Source organism: Ctenocephalides felis, unplaced genomic scaffold (assembly GCF_003426905.1).
Source record: "Ctenocephalides felis isolate EL2017-DRISC unplaced genomic scaffold, ASM342690v1 CF-g0.4_SCAFFOLD_01886, whole genome shotgun sequence".
Classification (NCBI taxonomy): domain Eukaryota; kingdom Metazoa; phylum Arthropoda; class Insecta; order Siphonaptera; family Pulicidae; genus Ctenocephalides; species Ctenocephalides felis.
The window spans coordinates 75,554,850-75,568,123 of NW_020538040.1; the positions used below are offsets into that span (position 1 = coordinate 75,554,850).

At 30.1% G+C, this 13,274-nt stretch overlaps 1 protein-coding gene across 1 annotated transcript in view; it reads right to left on the bottom strand.

Moving 5' to 3' along the window:
- The window catches only part of LOC113374724 (oxysterol-binding protein-related protein 1), a 104,090-nt gene extending 90,823 nt beyond the window's left edge, over nt 1-13,267 (bottom strand). Inside the window, exons 1-9 of the mRNA XM_026614696.1 lie at nt 13,078-13,267; nt 12,618-12,971; nt 11,375-11,608; nt 8,863-9,007; nt 8,628-8,773; nt 2,770-2,982; nt 2,519-2,701; nt 1,882-1,977; nt 732-1,020 (exon numbers count right to left, since the gene is read on the bottom strand). Of these exons, the coding sequence (XP_026470481.1) occupies nt 732-1,020; nt 1,882-1,977; nt 2,519-2,701; nt 2,770-2,982; nt 8,628-8,773; nt 8,863-9,007; nt 11,375-11,608; nt 12,618-12,932 (1,621 nt within the window). The 5' untranslated portion in view covers nt 12,933-12,971; nt 13,078-13,267. The remainder of the gene's footprint in view (nt 1-731; nt 1,021-1,881; nt 1,978-2,518; nt 2,702-2,769; nt 2,983-8,627; nt 8,774-8,862; nt 9,008-11,374; nt 11,609-12,617; nt 12,972-13,077) is intronic.
- Nucleotides 13,268-13,274: the final 7 nt, after the last annotated feature.

Consider the following 13,274-nt stretch of genomic DNA (forward strand, 5'->3'; position numbering starts at 1 on the left):
TATTATGACGTAATTTTAAAGGCAGTTTGGTTTCCATATAAAATTTCTCAAAAAACAGCTGTTTAGTCGGATATGTTGACCTCGCTTACATTGACATTTCGCTTATAATGACCCATTTTTGAAAAAAAATTTGGTCCAAGTATAATGACCGACTTGATTTTACACCTCCGATAACATAGAGTTCATGTTTTTCATTGCACATTGTTATGGTATGGCACCACTGTGAACTACCCTTGTGTGTCAGGTCGCTACATACCTTCAGGTCTCTATGTTGCACGAGATTCGCGCTATGGAAACTTTGGCAACTTCCGGCATGGACGACCTCGTGCAAAAAATAAGTAGGCTCATTCTTGGTGTTCGAAATTTGGAAGCGATAACATCTGCTATAATTTACTGAATTAGTAAAGTTCTATATTTTTTACTATTTTTACCCAGTAATTAAAATTCAAACGAAAATTACAGATGTCTTACATTAAAAAATGCATTGTTATGTCATATTTTTAATTAAATTTGTCAATTTGTTTATATGTGTCATTTTTTACCTTAATTTTTGTAATAAATTACCGAAATTAATAACATATTCGCCAAAAATTGTTTTTTTTTTTTCAGTACGCTTAGTATGACGACCGCTTAGTATGACCATTTTTCGCCGTCCCTTGAATGTCATACTAAGCGGATTCTACTGTAGTATATTAAAAAGTTCTGGTATCAATAGTAACATGTGTTCTTACCGGCTTCAAATGCATCATAAAATTCGTCGTCCGAAGCATCGAAGAAGGAATGTCGTGATCGAGACATCGTACGTGTCTTGTCCACCCTGCTCAGGTGTGTGGCGACCGATTGCTCGAGATCGTGGTGCTGCTTCGCCAGCACATTAAGCGCCTCCTCAAGGACTCGGCACTTTTCTTTTTCTTGCCGCAGCTGAAGCATTCGCACTTCTTCTTGTTGGCGAAATAATGTAACGCAATGAGACAACGACGACAGCATATTGTTTGCAGTCTCAGAGACATGGTGAAACCTCTGCAACAAAAACAATATATAGGATATACATATATCCAAATTATATTTGAAGCCGGTATGATAATGTATACACATGTAAAACTTCTCGGGGCATATTGATAGTCATTGTAATCTGAAAATGATTTAATTTAAATTGAATTGCCACATCTTATTCAAGGTTTTGCTATATTATTACCGCGCTTTTCATTAATTCATTAATTATTGAATTAGCAAGAAAAAACAGAACATTCATCCTTGAACCATGATGTGGTATGCTTAGTGAATCGAGTGAAATTTTAAAAACTATGTGGGAAAATTTACAACTTTGCCATAAATTGTACCTAGTTCCCTCTGAAAAACTGTTGTGTCTTCGGATTTCAAAATTAAAAATTTACATTTTTTACTAAAATTGCTTTTTTTGTGAGTCATCCATAAACTTCATACTGCTTGTGTACATTGGAAAATATCAGTAAGTGATTATGCAATAATCAATCAATAATTTGACGCATCTAGTTTAATCGATCATAATCTTTCCGTCGTCAATATCTAAATTGTTTTAAAAATGTTTAGCGAATAAATTTAAGCTTTTACATAAGCTCAAAATTTGACGATAATTGCTCAGTACTAAAATGACTAAATGAAATAGTGATTTGTGGTAAGATGATGAAAATTTAGAGTTGTATATATTTCACAATATACAAACTCCTAGAATTAATTACTTATATAAAATAACATTGTTATCAAAAATATATTTTGTAAATAAATTAAATTTCGAAAATATGGGTGATAAACTCATTTTTAGCCGTCAAATAACCATTTTTGGCGCCTTAAAATTTTTATAAAATTTCTATAAAGTATGCTAGAAAATTGCCCAATATTTACCATTAACGCTGAAGTAGGTAAGCTATCTGTATTCACAAGGCTTTTCTGTAACGCGTCAACAATAGCTGCACACTCATGCAATTGTTGTTCCAAAATCTGAAAATAAGAAAAAAATGGGATAAATATATGAAGTTATTAATTAGCAGAAAATATATTTTATTTTATAAATTTTGTGATGAAATGGATAAGCACATTATGAGTAATAGATAAACTGAAAAAAAAAATCCAAATATGTACATACTTAATAGACGTGAAAAAACACATTAAATTAAAATGCAAGAGTAAAATTTAAATGTGACTCCTGTTCGATAAGATCATATAATAAGTCACGACAAATTCCAATAAAAATTACGAAGGGGTAGCGTAAGAAAAATCTTGGGATTTCAAATAGCATTCCCCGAAAAAGCTAGTTTTTATTGAGAATATATTTTGGTTTATGTTCTCAAGTTAAAACGGATAACGCTCAACATCTTCTTTGAGTATAACACTAAAAATACGACTATTCAGTAAAAATGCTTATATTAAAATTATTTCTTTTTATTTTGCTAAATTTACCACAAATAAACAATGCTAATCAAAGCTAAGGCGAGAGCAAGCAATATATGCATTGATGTAATATCAAGCATGCAATGCAAACCTTATGAGATGCGCTAGCAGCTTTTAATGCATCTTCCATAGATCCAAGAGGCTTGAGTGCCTCTGGTCCTTCATCATAATTAAAAGTATCATCATCAGTGATCCCTGTATTACCAATGCCAGCTGGACCCCAAAGATAGTGTGCACTAAAAGCAGCGTGCTCCGATATTGCAGTAATCCATTTCTGAGAATGTACACATATTGTATATATAATTTGATTTGAAATATACCACGAAATAAATACAAACAAACTTGTCTTATCACTGCCATATCAGCAGCATTTATAGAAGCCACACTAAGTCGGTGATTGGTCCCATCACCAAAATGAATAATGAATCCACAAGCATCATCGGGAGTTGGTAATACGTGGGCACTATCTAAATATTTACTATCATTTTTGCGAGTTCCACTACTTGCATCTAGATGACTTGGAAAATATGACAAAACCCCCCGTTCTAAAACAGCCTGAAATAAAATGTCTTATGTTAGGTTAAGGTCTTATGTAAGGTTAGAGAAACTTTTGTTTATTGAATTATTAATTTTATTTCGAATCTATTGCTGACTTCTTTTGCTTATTGAATTATTAATTGTATTTCGAATCTATTGGTTTCGGGTTTCTGACATAACACAAATATTGAATATATATTTAACATTAAATAAAAATATTAGGTATATTGATTTTCATAATTTAACCATTCTAAATCAATTTTATAACTAGATTGTTCGTACTCTGCCTTTGTGCAACCACATCTATAAGTCTAAAATACTGAACTATTGAATGTAATTTTAAAAGTTGTCCGTTACTGGTGTGTTTAAATTTGAGAATAAAACTAGTTGGTATTGGTATTTTGTCTTCAGGCAAGTTACATGATTTTCCCGATATATGTAAATAATCGGCTTAATTAATAAAAAATAAATTAATTTATGATTGATTAAAAGTATTCCGAGTGATTTTATATATTCCGAATATTTATTACGTAGGACTTTAATGGTTTAGTAAGTTCATTAAGAAGTTACTGAAATATTACGGCCTTACGACAAGTAGTTTAATTTAAAATAATCATCAAATTTTGAAAAAATGAGTATTTTTTTTGACGATTGTTAAAATTAAAATTATACAATTTACTTGATATAACGATAAAGTATACTTTATCATCAAGTATCATAAAGTATACTTTATCGTTATACCAAGTAAATCGTATAATTTTAATTTTAACAAACGTCAAAAAACTACTCATTTTCTCAAACTTTGATGATTTTTTTAAATTAAACTACTTGTCGTAATGCCGTAATATTTCAGTAAATTCTATAAGACCATGATATATATCGCCAAAAAAGTTCCATAAAAATCGGCTTAATGTTTTTTTCAACAGTTTATTACAAGAAAACGGCCCGGTAGATTTTCACCTAAAACTAATCAGTATCATTCCCAACTAATATCTTTCAAACAGTTTTTGATTTTTTAAAATTGATTCGGTAGTATGAGCTTAAATGTGGACAAAAAGTTTAACACTTTTTTCCAAATTACAAAGAAAAGGCTCGGCCGATTGTCACACAAAACTGAGACACGATAATCCTCATCGAGATACATCAAATGGCTTTTAAATTTCTGAAATCGGTTCAGGCGTTTTTGAGCAATCGTCGATGAAAGGTCTAATTTTGACAACTGCCAAAAAAACGATACCAATTTTTGCGAACTTTGACGAATTTTTAAAGTTAAACGAGTTGTCATAGGGCCGCAATATTCTAGTATGATCTATAAGACTATGGTATCTACCATCAAAAAAATAGCAATGAAAATCGTCGAAATTTTTTTTAACACTTTATTACAAGAAAACGGGCCGGCCGATCCTTACCAAAAACTAATCAGCACTATTCCCAACCAATATCATTTGGAACGGTTTTTGAATTTTCAAAATCGATTCAGAATTACGGGCTAAAACGTGGACAATTTTTTTTCCACTTTTCTGCTATTTATAAAGAAACGGCTTGGCCGATCGTCGCACAAAACTGACAAACAATAGTCCTCGTCGAGATACATCGAATACCTTTTAAATTTTTGAAATCGGTCCGGCCGTTTTTAAGAGGGTATTCTACTGTAGAAGCATGAATTTTGCCCGGTTTTTGAAGCGCTGTATAAAGGAAACAAATAATATTTTTACTATCGATTTTTTTATCATTTGTTTATTGATATTTTATTATTACATAAAAAAATTATTAAAGAAAAAAAATTGGAATTCACAAAGTTATGAGCAGTCAAAGTGGGGGCTCAAAAAAAAAGAGGGTGTCCTGGCGTGCATGATTCCAACCCTCCTGGTGATCCGAAACATAAAAAATAGATGGATTCTTAATTATTATAGATGCCGCTATCGTATGAACCTTGGATAAGTTAAAAAAAACTTTTTTTGTTTGAATGGCGGCAGTTTGAAAAAAAATAATTTTTTTTCATGTTTTTTTTAACAATTCCGATTTTTTTAAAAATACTAAATGAAAAGTTATAGTTTTGGGAAAGGTCCATGCGATAAAGCGATGTATAGAGAAGATCCTCTCCAAATTTGAAGTAAATCGGTTCATTAGAACTCGAGATATCCTTACCGCCAGCTCGAAAAAAGTAGTTCCGAGAAAAACGCGTTCAAAGTTTTGAGCCTCGGTCGGACCCGAACCGAGGCCACGTCACTAAAACGGATATAACTCAGGAAATAATAGTAATTTTGAAAAATCCTTTTAATGACATATTTCTGAATAACTAAACTTTGAAAATATGAAAAAAAAATCGATTTTTTTCAAAATTCTACAGTAGAATACCCCCTTAAGAAAACGTCGATTTACGGCAAAAAATCTGTTCACACACACACACACACACACACATACTTTTTCCAAATTTGGTCTCATTCGATTCAGAATGGCTGAAAGGTCGACAAAACATAAAATTAGCAAATCGGATTTTTTGATGAAAACATTAACTTCTCATTCGGGAAGTTAATAAATATTAAACATGTTTCAGATTAATATGACATAATTGCAAGATTTTTATAAATTTTAATAAGTCTTAAAATAAATAAATCATAAAATATAATCACTGCAAGGTTCTACAGATATTCTAAAATAATAAATTCAAAGATGTAACAACCATATAAAAAATATTAAATCATAAATACATAATAAATTTCGCGCTTTCTCTTCGGCATTTACTGCTAATTGGAATATCAATTTAAATTTATTTAACTTTTTATATTTAGTATTAGGTGCGCAACTAAGTTCTCGCTGTTTGTCAGTATATGGCTCTAGCAGTGAGGGTTGATCGATTTTGACAAATCCAAAACGTCTTGAACCAAGCTTAGACATATGGTAAACAAACTGCTGCGACACATAGGCGATTTTGTTTTTGCATTATATACTTCTGGTTAAGTGAAAATGTCTAATTTCATGCCAAACAATCGTCATTTGCGAGGAGTGTTGATTTTCGTCTTCCATTCGACAAAAACGGCATCTCAAGTGCATCGAGAGCTACGGAAATGCTGTTATGAGCGAAATAACATGCCGTGAGGAATTTCGTCGCTTCAAAGATGGTGATTTTGATGTTGACGACCGCCCTCGTAAAGGAAGGCCAAAACCTTCAAAAATGCTAAATTGAAGGCTTTGCTCGAAAAGGGTTCATGCCAAACTCAAGAAGATCTTGCTCCAGAATTAGGAGTTACCCTTCAAACCATTTACAAGCGATTGCATGCGTTGGGGATGATTCAGAAACAAGAAACTTGGGTGCCTTGTGGGTTGAAGCCAAGAGACGTCGAGCGTCGTTTTTTCGCCTGTGAACAACTGCTCCAGCGGCGAAGAAAGAAATGGTTCATTATCAGATCGTGACAGATGATAAAAAATAAATACATTAAATCAATTCAAAGAAGAAAAAATATCGGTTTGGCCGAATATTCACTACGAAGGTTATGTTCTGCATATGGTGGGACCAGGTCGGTGTTATTTATTATGAGCTGCTGAAACCGAGCGAAACCATCACTGGAGAACTATATAGAATTGATGCAATTTAGCCGAGCACTGCGCGAAAAACGGCCACAATACGAGCAGAGTGATTTTACTGCATGACAACGCTCGGCCTCACGTTTCCAAGCCTGTTAAAATTTATTGAGAACGCTCAAATGAAAAGTCCTACCCCACCCGCTATATTCCCCAGATATTGCACTGTCCAATGTTTACTTGTTTCGCTTGATGGCACATGGCCTGGCTGATCAGCAGCTCAACTCATATGAAAACGTCAGAAAATGACTTGATTCATGGATAGCCTCAAAAGACGAACACTTATGGCGCCAAGGTATTCGAGCTCTGCTAGAAATATGGGCAAAAGATGTGTCTAGCGATGGGCAATACTTTGAATGAATCAGATGTAAGAGTTTTAATATAATAAAGTTACATTTTCATTGAAAAACAGCGAGAACTTAGTTGCGCACCTAATATTTAAAAGTGTTTTTCAAAAAAATAGTTAATATTAGTATACTACTTATAAGTATGAGATTAAACACACAGCTACATTAAATATTATTTTCACAGATAAATAAATGCTTTGAAGTAAAAATTCCTTCATAACATAAGCATTGATTGTAATTTCAAAAACATTTTGATAAATCGCATTTTAATTATACTTATTTTACTAAACCATCCCTATAAAAATAGTCAGCTATTTGAGATTGATGGATAATAATATTTTCATCTTTTGCATCTTTTAATTTTCAAATTGAGAATTTAATATTACAAAATCTACATAACCAACAGCAAAAATAACAAGTCATCCCAAAGCATCGCACTATCAAAATTACTTAAGCAATTATAAAAAAATGAAAAGCATACCATTGTTGCATATAGCAAAAACAACATTTTATTATTTTACACTTTTTATCATACTGCAATGTTATATTTTTAAAAAATGATGAAAAGAAAATTCATCACTATCAAGATATCAATTTTAACACTTCAAAAATAAAATACAAAAAAGTTCATTAACAATTGATTTCTAGAACTGTGTACAAATTTTAATATGACGACAGTTTTCGTTCGTTTGCTTGATTAATTTGAAATCAAAGTGTTAAAAGCTTCATTACGCTAAACGGTTAGTTACTTTGCACACCACACTGATATTTGACTTATTTCCTTTCACAATCTATAAAATAAATCAAATCATTCATTCATACATATATTCATATATTGTATAGCAATATAACTATACACACATATATAAAGTTTTCAATCTTCAAAAAAAAGCTTTAAAAATATTTTTTTCTATTAGTTCTTTATGTTCTTGTAAAAATATTTTTTGTCAATATAGTATCCTTACCGTTACCAGTATACTTCAGAAGATATTAAATTGTGCATCCTATGTCAAAATATACATTAATTATCTGAAATGTTTCAGTTAGTCTCAACCGAACATATATAATTTTCAAATTTTATTTGCATTTCAGACATGGTATGGACTCGGTTTTGACCCAAAGATTGGGTCAAATGTTGAAAAATCCTGTTTTGGCACATTTAGAGCGCCTCAATAATGTCCAAATGTATGACCGACCCCCAGTAACTTTGGAAGGCCGATCTACCCTTGCCGAAGGTTCACCCCTTGGGCCCTCCCTTTAGAGGTCACCCATACAAAAGTTGCATCATTTTGGGTATTTCAACATAACAAAAATCTGCAATTTATTTTTATTATAAAATTTATTTAATCATAAGATATGTAAATAAAACTATGTAAAACTCATACTATTGTTTGAAGTCTTTTTTAGTTTGATGAATTGAATGATTTTTGTATGGGACCTCTCTAAGGAGAGGTCCCAGGGGGTGAACCATAGGCATGGGTTGATCCGCCTTTCAAAGTTAGTTGGGGTTTGTTATACATTTCGACGCGATTGGAGCACTCTAAATAGATTAAAACGGATTTTTTCAAAATTCAATCCCTATCTTTTGGTCAATGCACAGGACATCAGAATTCATTTTAGAGGTATGGTTTCTTCAGCAAAGTATCTTATTTTGATCCCTAGTATCCAAAAATTATATGTGCCTAAGCAACTTTTAAATCCATAAGCAACATTTGCAGATATAAATAAACATACCCACACTGGTTTCCACCCTAAAAATCTGGATCGTTTTAGTAATTGCCCTTCAAATCGATTAGCATTTCTTTGTAGTTGTCGAATCGGTTTGACAGATAAAATTGCTTGCATTTGAGGTTCTCTAGCTAAGTCCAAGGCTGTAAAACCTGGATTAAGTAGAATATATTAAATATCACAGCGTGCAAATTAAATTAAAACTAAAGCAATGATTATATCAAACTGAAATATCATTGACCTGCTTTGTTTTTAATGGATGGATCAATGCCATTCTGTAATAATAATACAGCTACTTCTTTATGACCACGATATGAGGCACAGTGCAGACAGGTATTTCCAACGGAGTCGGTGCAATTTATATTTGGAGGTAGATGATCATGAAGCTGCAAACATAGAAAATGATTTGCTCATATAATTATGATAGCACATAATATGATTATGAGCCCATTAAATTAATTTTATGTTAATAAAATTCAAAACAATGAAAAGCTATGATAATAAAAAAATAATTGTTAAAAATTGCAAATAATAAATCAACAATCACATAATTGATTAAAGATTAGAGAATAATAGAGATGTAAAAAGTAAATCAAATTTTTGAAAAATGCTATTATTTGTCATCAATGGTAATTCACAATATTCTTTATTACAATAAATTGTTGATTACCATTCTAAATCATCTACCGAAAATATATCCTTCGGCATTAATTTTCTGATCCTTGCATCAGAAAAATAAAAACATAACTGGTTGTAAGTAGTATTTTGCCATAAGGCAAGTTTCAATAACTTCCTGATATGTACACAAATCAATTTAACAAATAACATTGATTTTCAGTTATTTAGTTAAAATGTTTAAATGCTTACATCAAAAATAAAATTTTCGCTTTCACTAAAAATTAATCTATGCAATGTTCAAATAAAGTCTCTCAAATATACTTATAATGTCTGTAATTGTATTAATTAAATTAATTTCTATAATACATTTCATTTCATCCATTTAAGGTTCTTAAAATGTATTTTTTGCAGTGTGGATATTAGCTGCAATCAGTAGGTACCTACGAAACACGGAACCTACCTATGCACAAAAGGCATAAATTCTGATCAGAATCGCGGGGCGCAAATCCTAACTTCGGTAATTTTTTATCAGACTATTAAATCTTTCGTCATACAAAGTTTCGTCAATGTCTAGAAAACAAACATATTAGCAAATAGGATTTTTTCGTGTAAACAAACACCTCCTTCGGAAAGTTACAAACGTATCAATATTGTCAATAATTATAATTAAAGTTATGAAAAATTTATTATCATAATGTTCTTTTATAATATATCGGTTAAACAAAATAACATCACAAACTTAAAACAAATCAATTTTAGTACTTCTTCCTAATATATATGTACATTATCAAGTTAATCAAATTGCAAGGTTCCTAAAACAAAGGTATGATACCTTGAAAAACTTGTAAAATAAAAAATGCACTAGCAATTCAAACCCTCTTCTAAATATTATTATTAGCCATAAAAAAATTTTCATTCAACTAATACACAAATTAGCTCAGAATATAAATAAAGGGTAACGGAAAACAAACTAACAATAAATACAGAGAAAACTAAATACATTTGTTTCCAATATAACAATATGAAAAATGAGGACAAATTAAAAAAAATTATCAATGATGTTGAAATAGAACAAGTAGAAAATATCAAATATTTAGGTATGGTCATAAATGAAAAACTAGACTGCAATGATCATATCGAAAAAATAAGACAAAAAATTATAGCCCTCTCCAGAGCCATAAGAAGGATACGCCATCTCGGCATAAAAAACAAAGAGCTAATTCTAAAATCTAACATAATGCCGGTATTAATGTACTGTCTGGAGCCACACCACTAATAAAAACATAAGAACGAAGCAAACAATGATGAACAAAGTGATCAAAACAACATACAATTACCCTCATCTCACTCCAACAGTTAAACATTTAAACAAAACAAATAACCTACCCATAGATAAACAAGTATACACAAGTACTAAAATAGTTTTTTTTTTTAAGTTTATGAACCTACCACTACACAAAACAATAGCAAATTGAAAAATGCTTTCTAATATTTAAAATAAAAAATAATAAAATCAAAACAAAACAGAAACAAACCAGGATATACACGAATATCACACTAGACAGATTAAAAACTATAAACTATATTAAACACTCTAAAACAAATAAAAGGCATACTAGCCCCCTTAGAAGTGCAAGTAGCTTTTTCAACAAATTACCTACCGAAATAAAAAAACTGACAAACTGAAATAAACTTAAAACTGAATTAAAAAACTATACCAGGTATAAACAAGATTGACCTTATTGGTTAAATATGACGCTTATACTTAATTTCTTATATAAATGTAATATTTCAGAATGAAGTAATATGAATATATATATATATATATATATATATATATATATATATATATATATATATATATATATAAACTATGTATAAATGAATAAAGCAATCCATAATCTCTTATACCAGGCACCCCTGTCTGACTGAGATATGGAAATGTATATATTGCTAAATAATAATAAAAAGACTATTCAAATTATTTGCATACTGAATATTTATAAAGTATTATTTAATGATTATCAAAAGTATTATATTATTTGTTTTCATTACAAAAATATAAAAAACAATAAATTACCAGACTTTTTATGAAACCCTTAAATTTCTAGCTCCCTTAATTTTCTAACACATACCAAATCATTCAAAGTCATAAGATCCCCATTCCTAGCAGAGCCAATCAATTTTTCTTCTTTTAATCTGGACTCGGTCATTTCAGCTCCTAACAATAGCTCAACAATCCTCACACCAGAACTCTCTTGGCTTTGATTTCCAGCTTTCGTACACTCAGTCATTTCTCTAGGTATCTTTCCCTCGCCATTTATCAAATTTACATTTGCATTATGTTGTAGCAGTAATAATACTAAGTCCTAAAAATAATAATTAAACAGAGTATAAATATTGACTATAGTATATTAAATATGCCATGAAAGATTAGTGTCGGCTCAATTAAAACTGTGCTGAATTCCACATAAGTAAATATGAATTGTTTTCATTAAATTAAGAGTGTGTAAATGACATGAAAATAATTAAAGATTTTACTAAAAATATATTAACATAATATCACACAATTTATTTTGTTACATATTCTTTTTAAAAAATAAAATCTTTGAAAAATTTTATTTGCTTTAGTACAAATTATTCACAACAATTCTAAAAATTTTAAACGTTGACTGCTGTGATAATTTTGAAATATCAAATGAGAATTCAATTTGATTCCATTGTGTTATGAACAACTCTGTTTCTAGTGCATAGTTTTCCTTGAAAATTTAATTTACAATCAATAAAATATTATATAAATTCTTAAATTTTTATTAATAAAATTGAATGAAATTGTCTCTTGCTATATTTTTATTAAACTTTCTGCTCATGCACGCTAGCCTAAACGTTTTTATCTTTTGCCAGAAGCTAAACATCGATATTAACACTAATATATTTCAAGACAACTAGTAACTACCCAAAATTAATGAGTAAACACATGGACAAGGTAACTTGTAGTTGACATTTTAGAAAATATTGCAATCTACGAGTTGTCTCATAATTGACAGTCATTGTTTCAAATAAATAAATATAGGTATTAAAAATTATTTGATCTTCTTAAAGTTTTTGGCCTCTATCAAATCATTATGCTCAAAACAGATTCTTAATCAAGGTAATATAAATTTGACTATCCAAATAAAATATAATCAAGATTGTGAATTTAAAGAACATAATCTTCATATAGAAATGCTCGTGCAGTGATATTTACAATTATATTTCTAATTTGTATTGGTATTTTCCAAAATAAATGACAAGAAATGGTTTGTATAATTAGTTAATAACTAGATTTATATAACACTCTTTCAGTTTATTATTAAATTATATATTTAAAATGTATACCTCTCTTCTAATAAAGGCAGCTTTATGAAGTGGGGTATCTCCTGACTCATTGACAACATTAACATCAGCCCCATAATTTAATAAAGCTTCGACTACTGCTTTATGTCCAAAATAACTTGCCAAATGCAAGGCAGTCCAGCCATAGTTGCTTTTATTTTTCCCTTTACAATTTATGTCAAATTTGATTGTATTTTTGGCCAATCGATGCAGAAATTCATTTACTAAACTAATATCCCCATTTCTGGCTGCTTGTAAGAATACCTCCTGGTTTTCGTTTTGGAAATATTCTTCGTCGAAATTTTGGTGACTAGCCATATTATTTACTAATAATAAATGACGACATTAACTACCAATCTAAAAGATTTCGAATGATTAGCAATTGACTTCTATTTATCTGATAAGTTTGAAAATTTAAAGTAGAATGAATAAATACAGATAATAAATAACGAAATTTACTTACCTCAAGTTATTGCATGTTTGAAATTTTCTCATTATTTCAATTTTACCTGTCAAAGATCTGTCAATCTATCGGATGTGCAATATAAAAATAAACATCGTAATGATAAAAATAATGGATCTGGATGAAAATAAAAAAAATGAAATTTTGAATTGAAAGTTCGTGTTTACGAACACAAATAAATTGGAAAACAAAACACG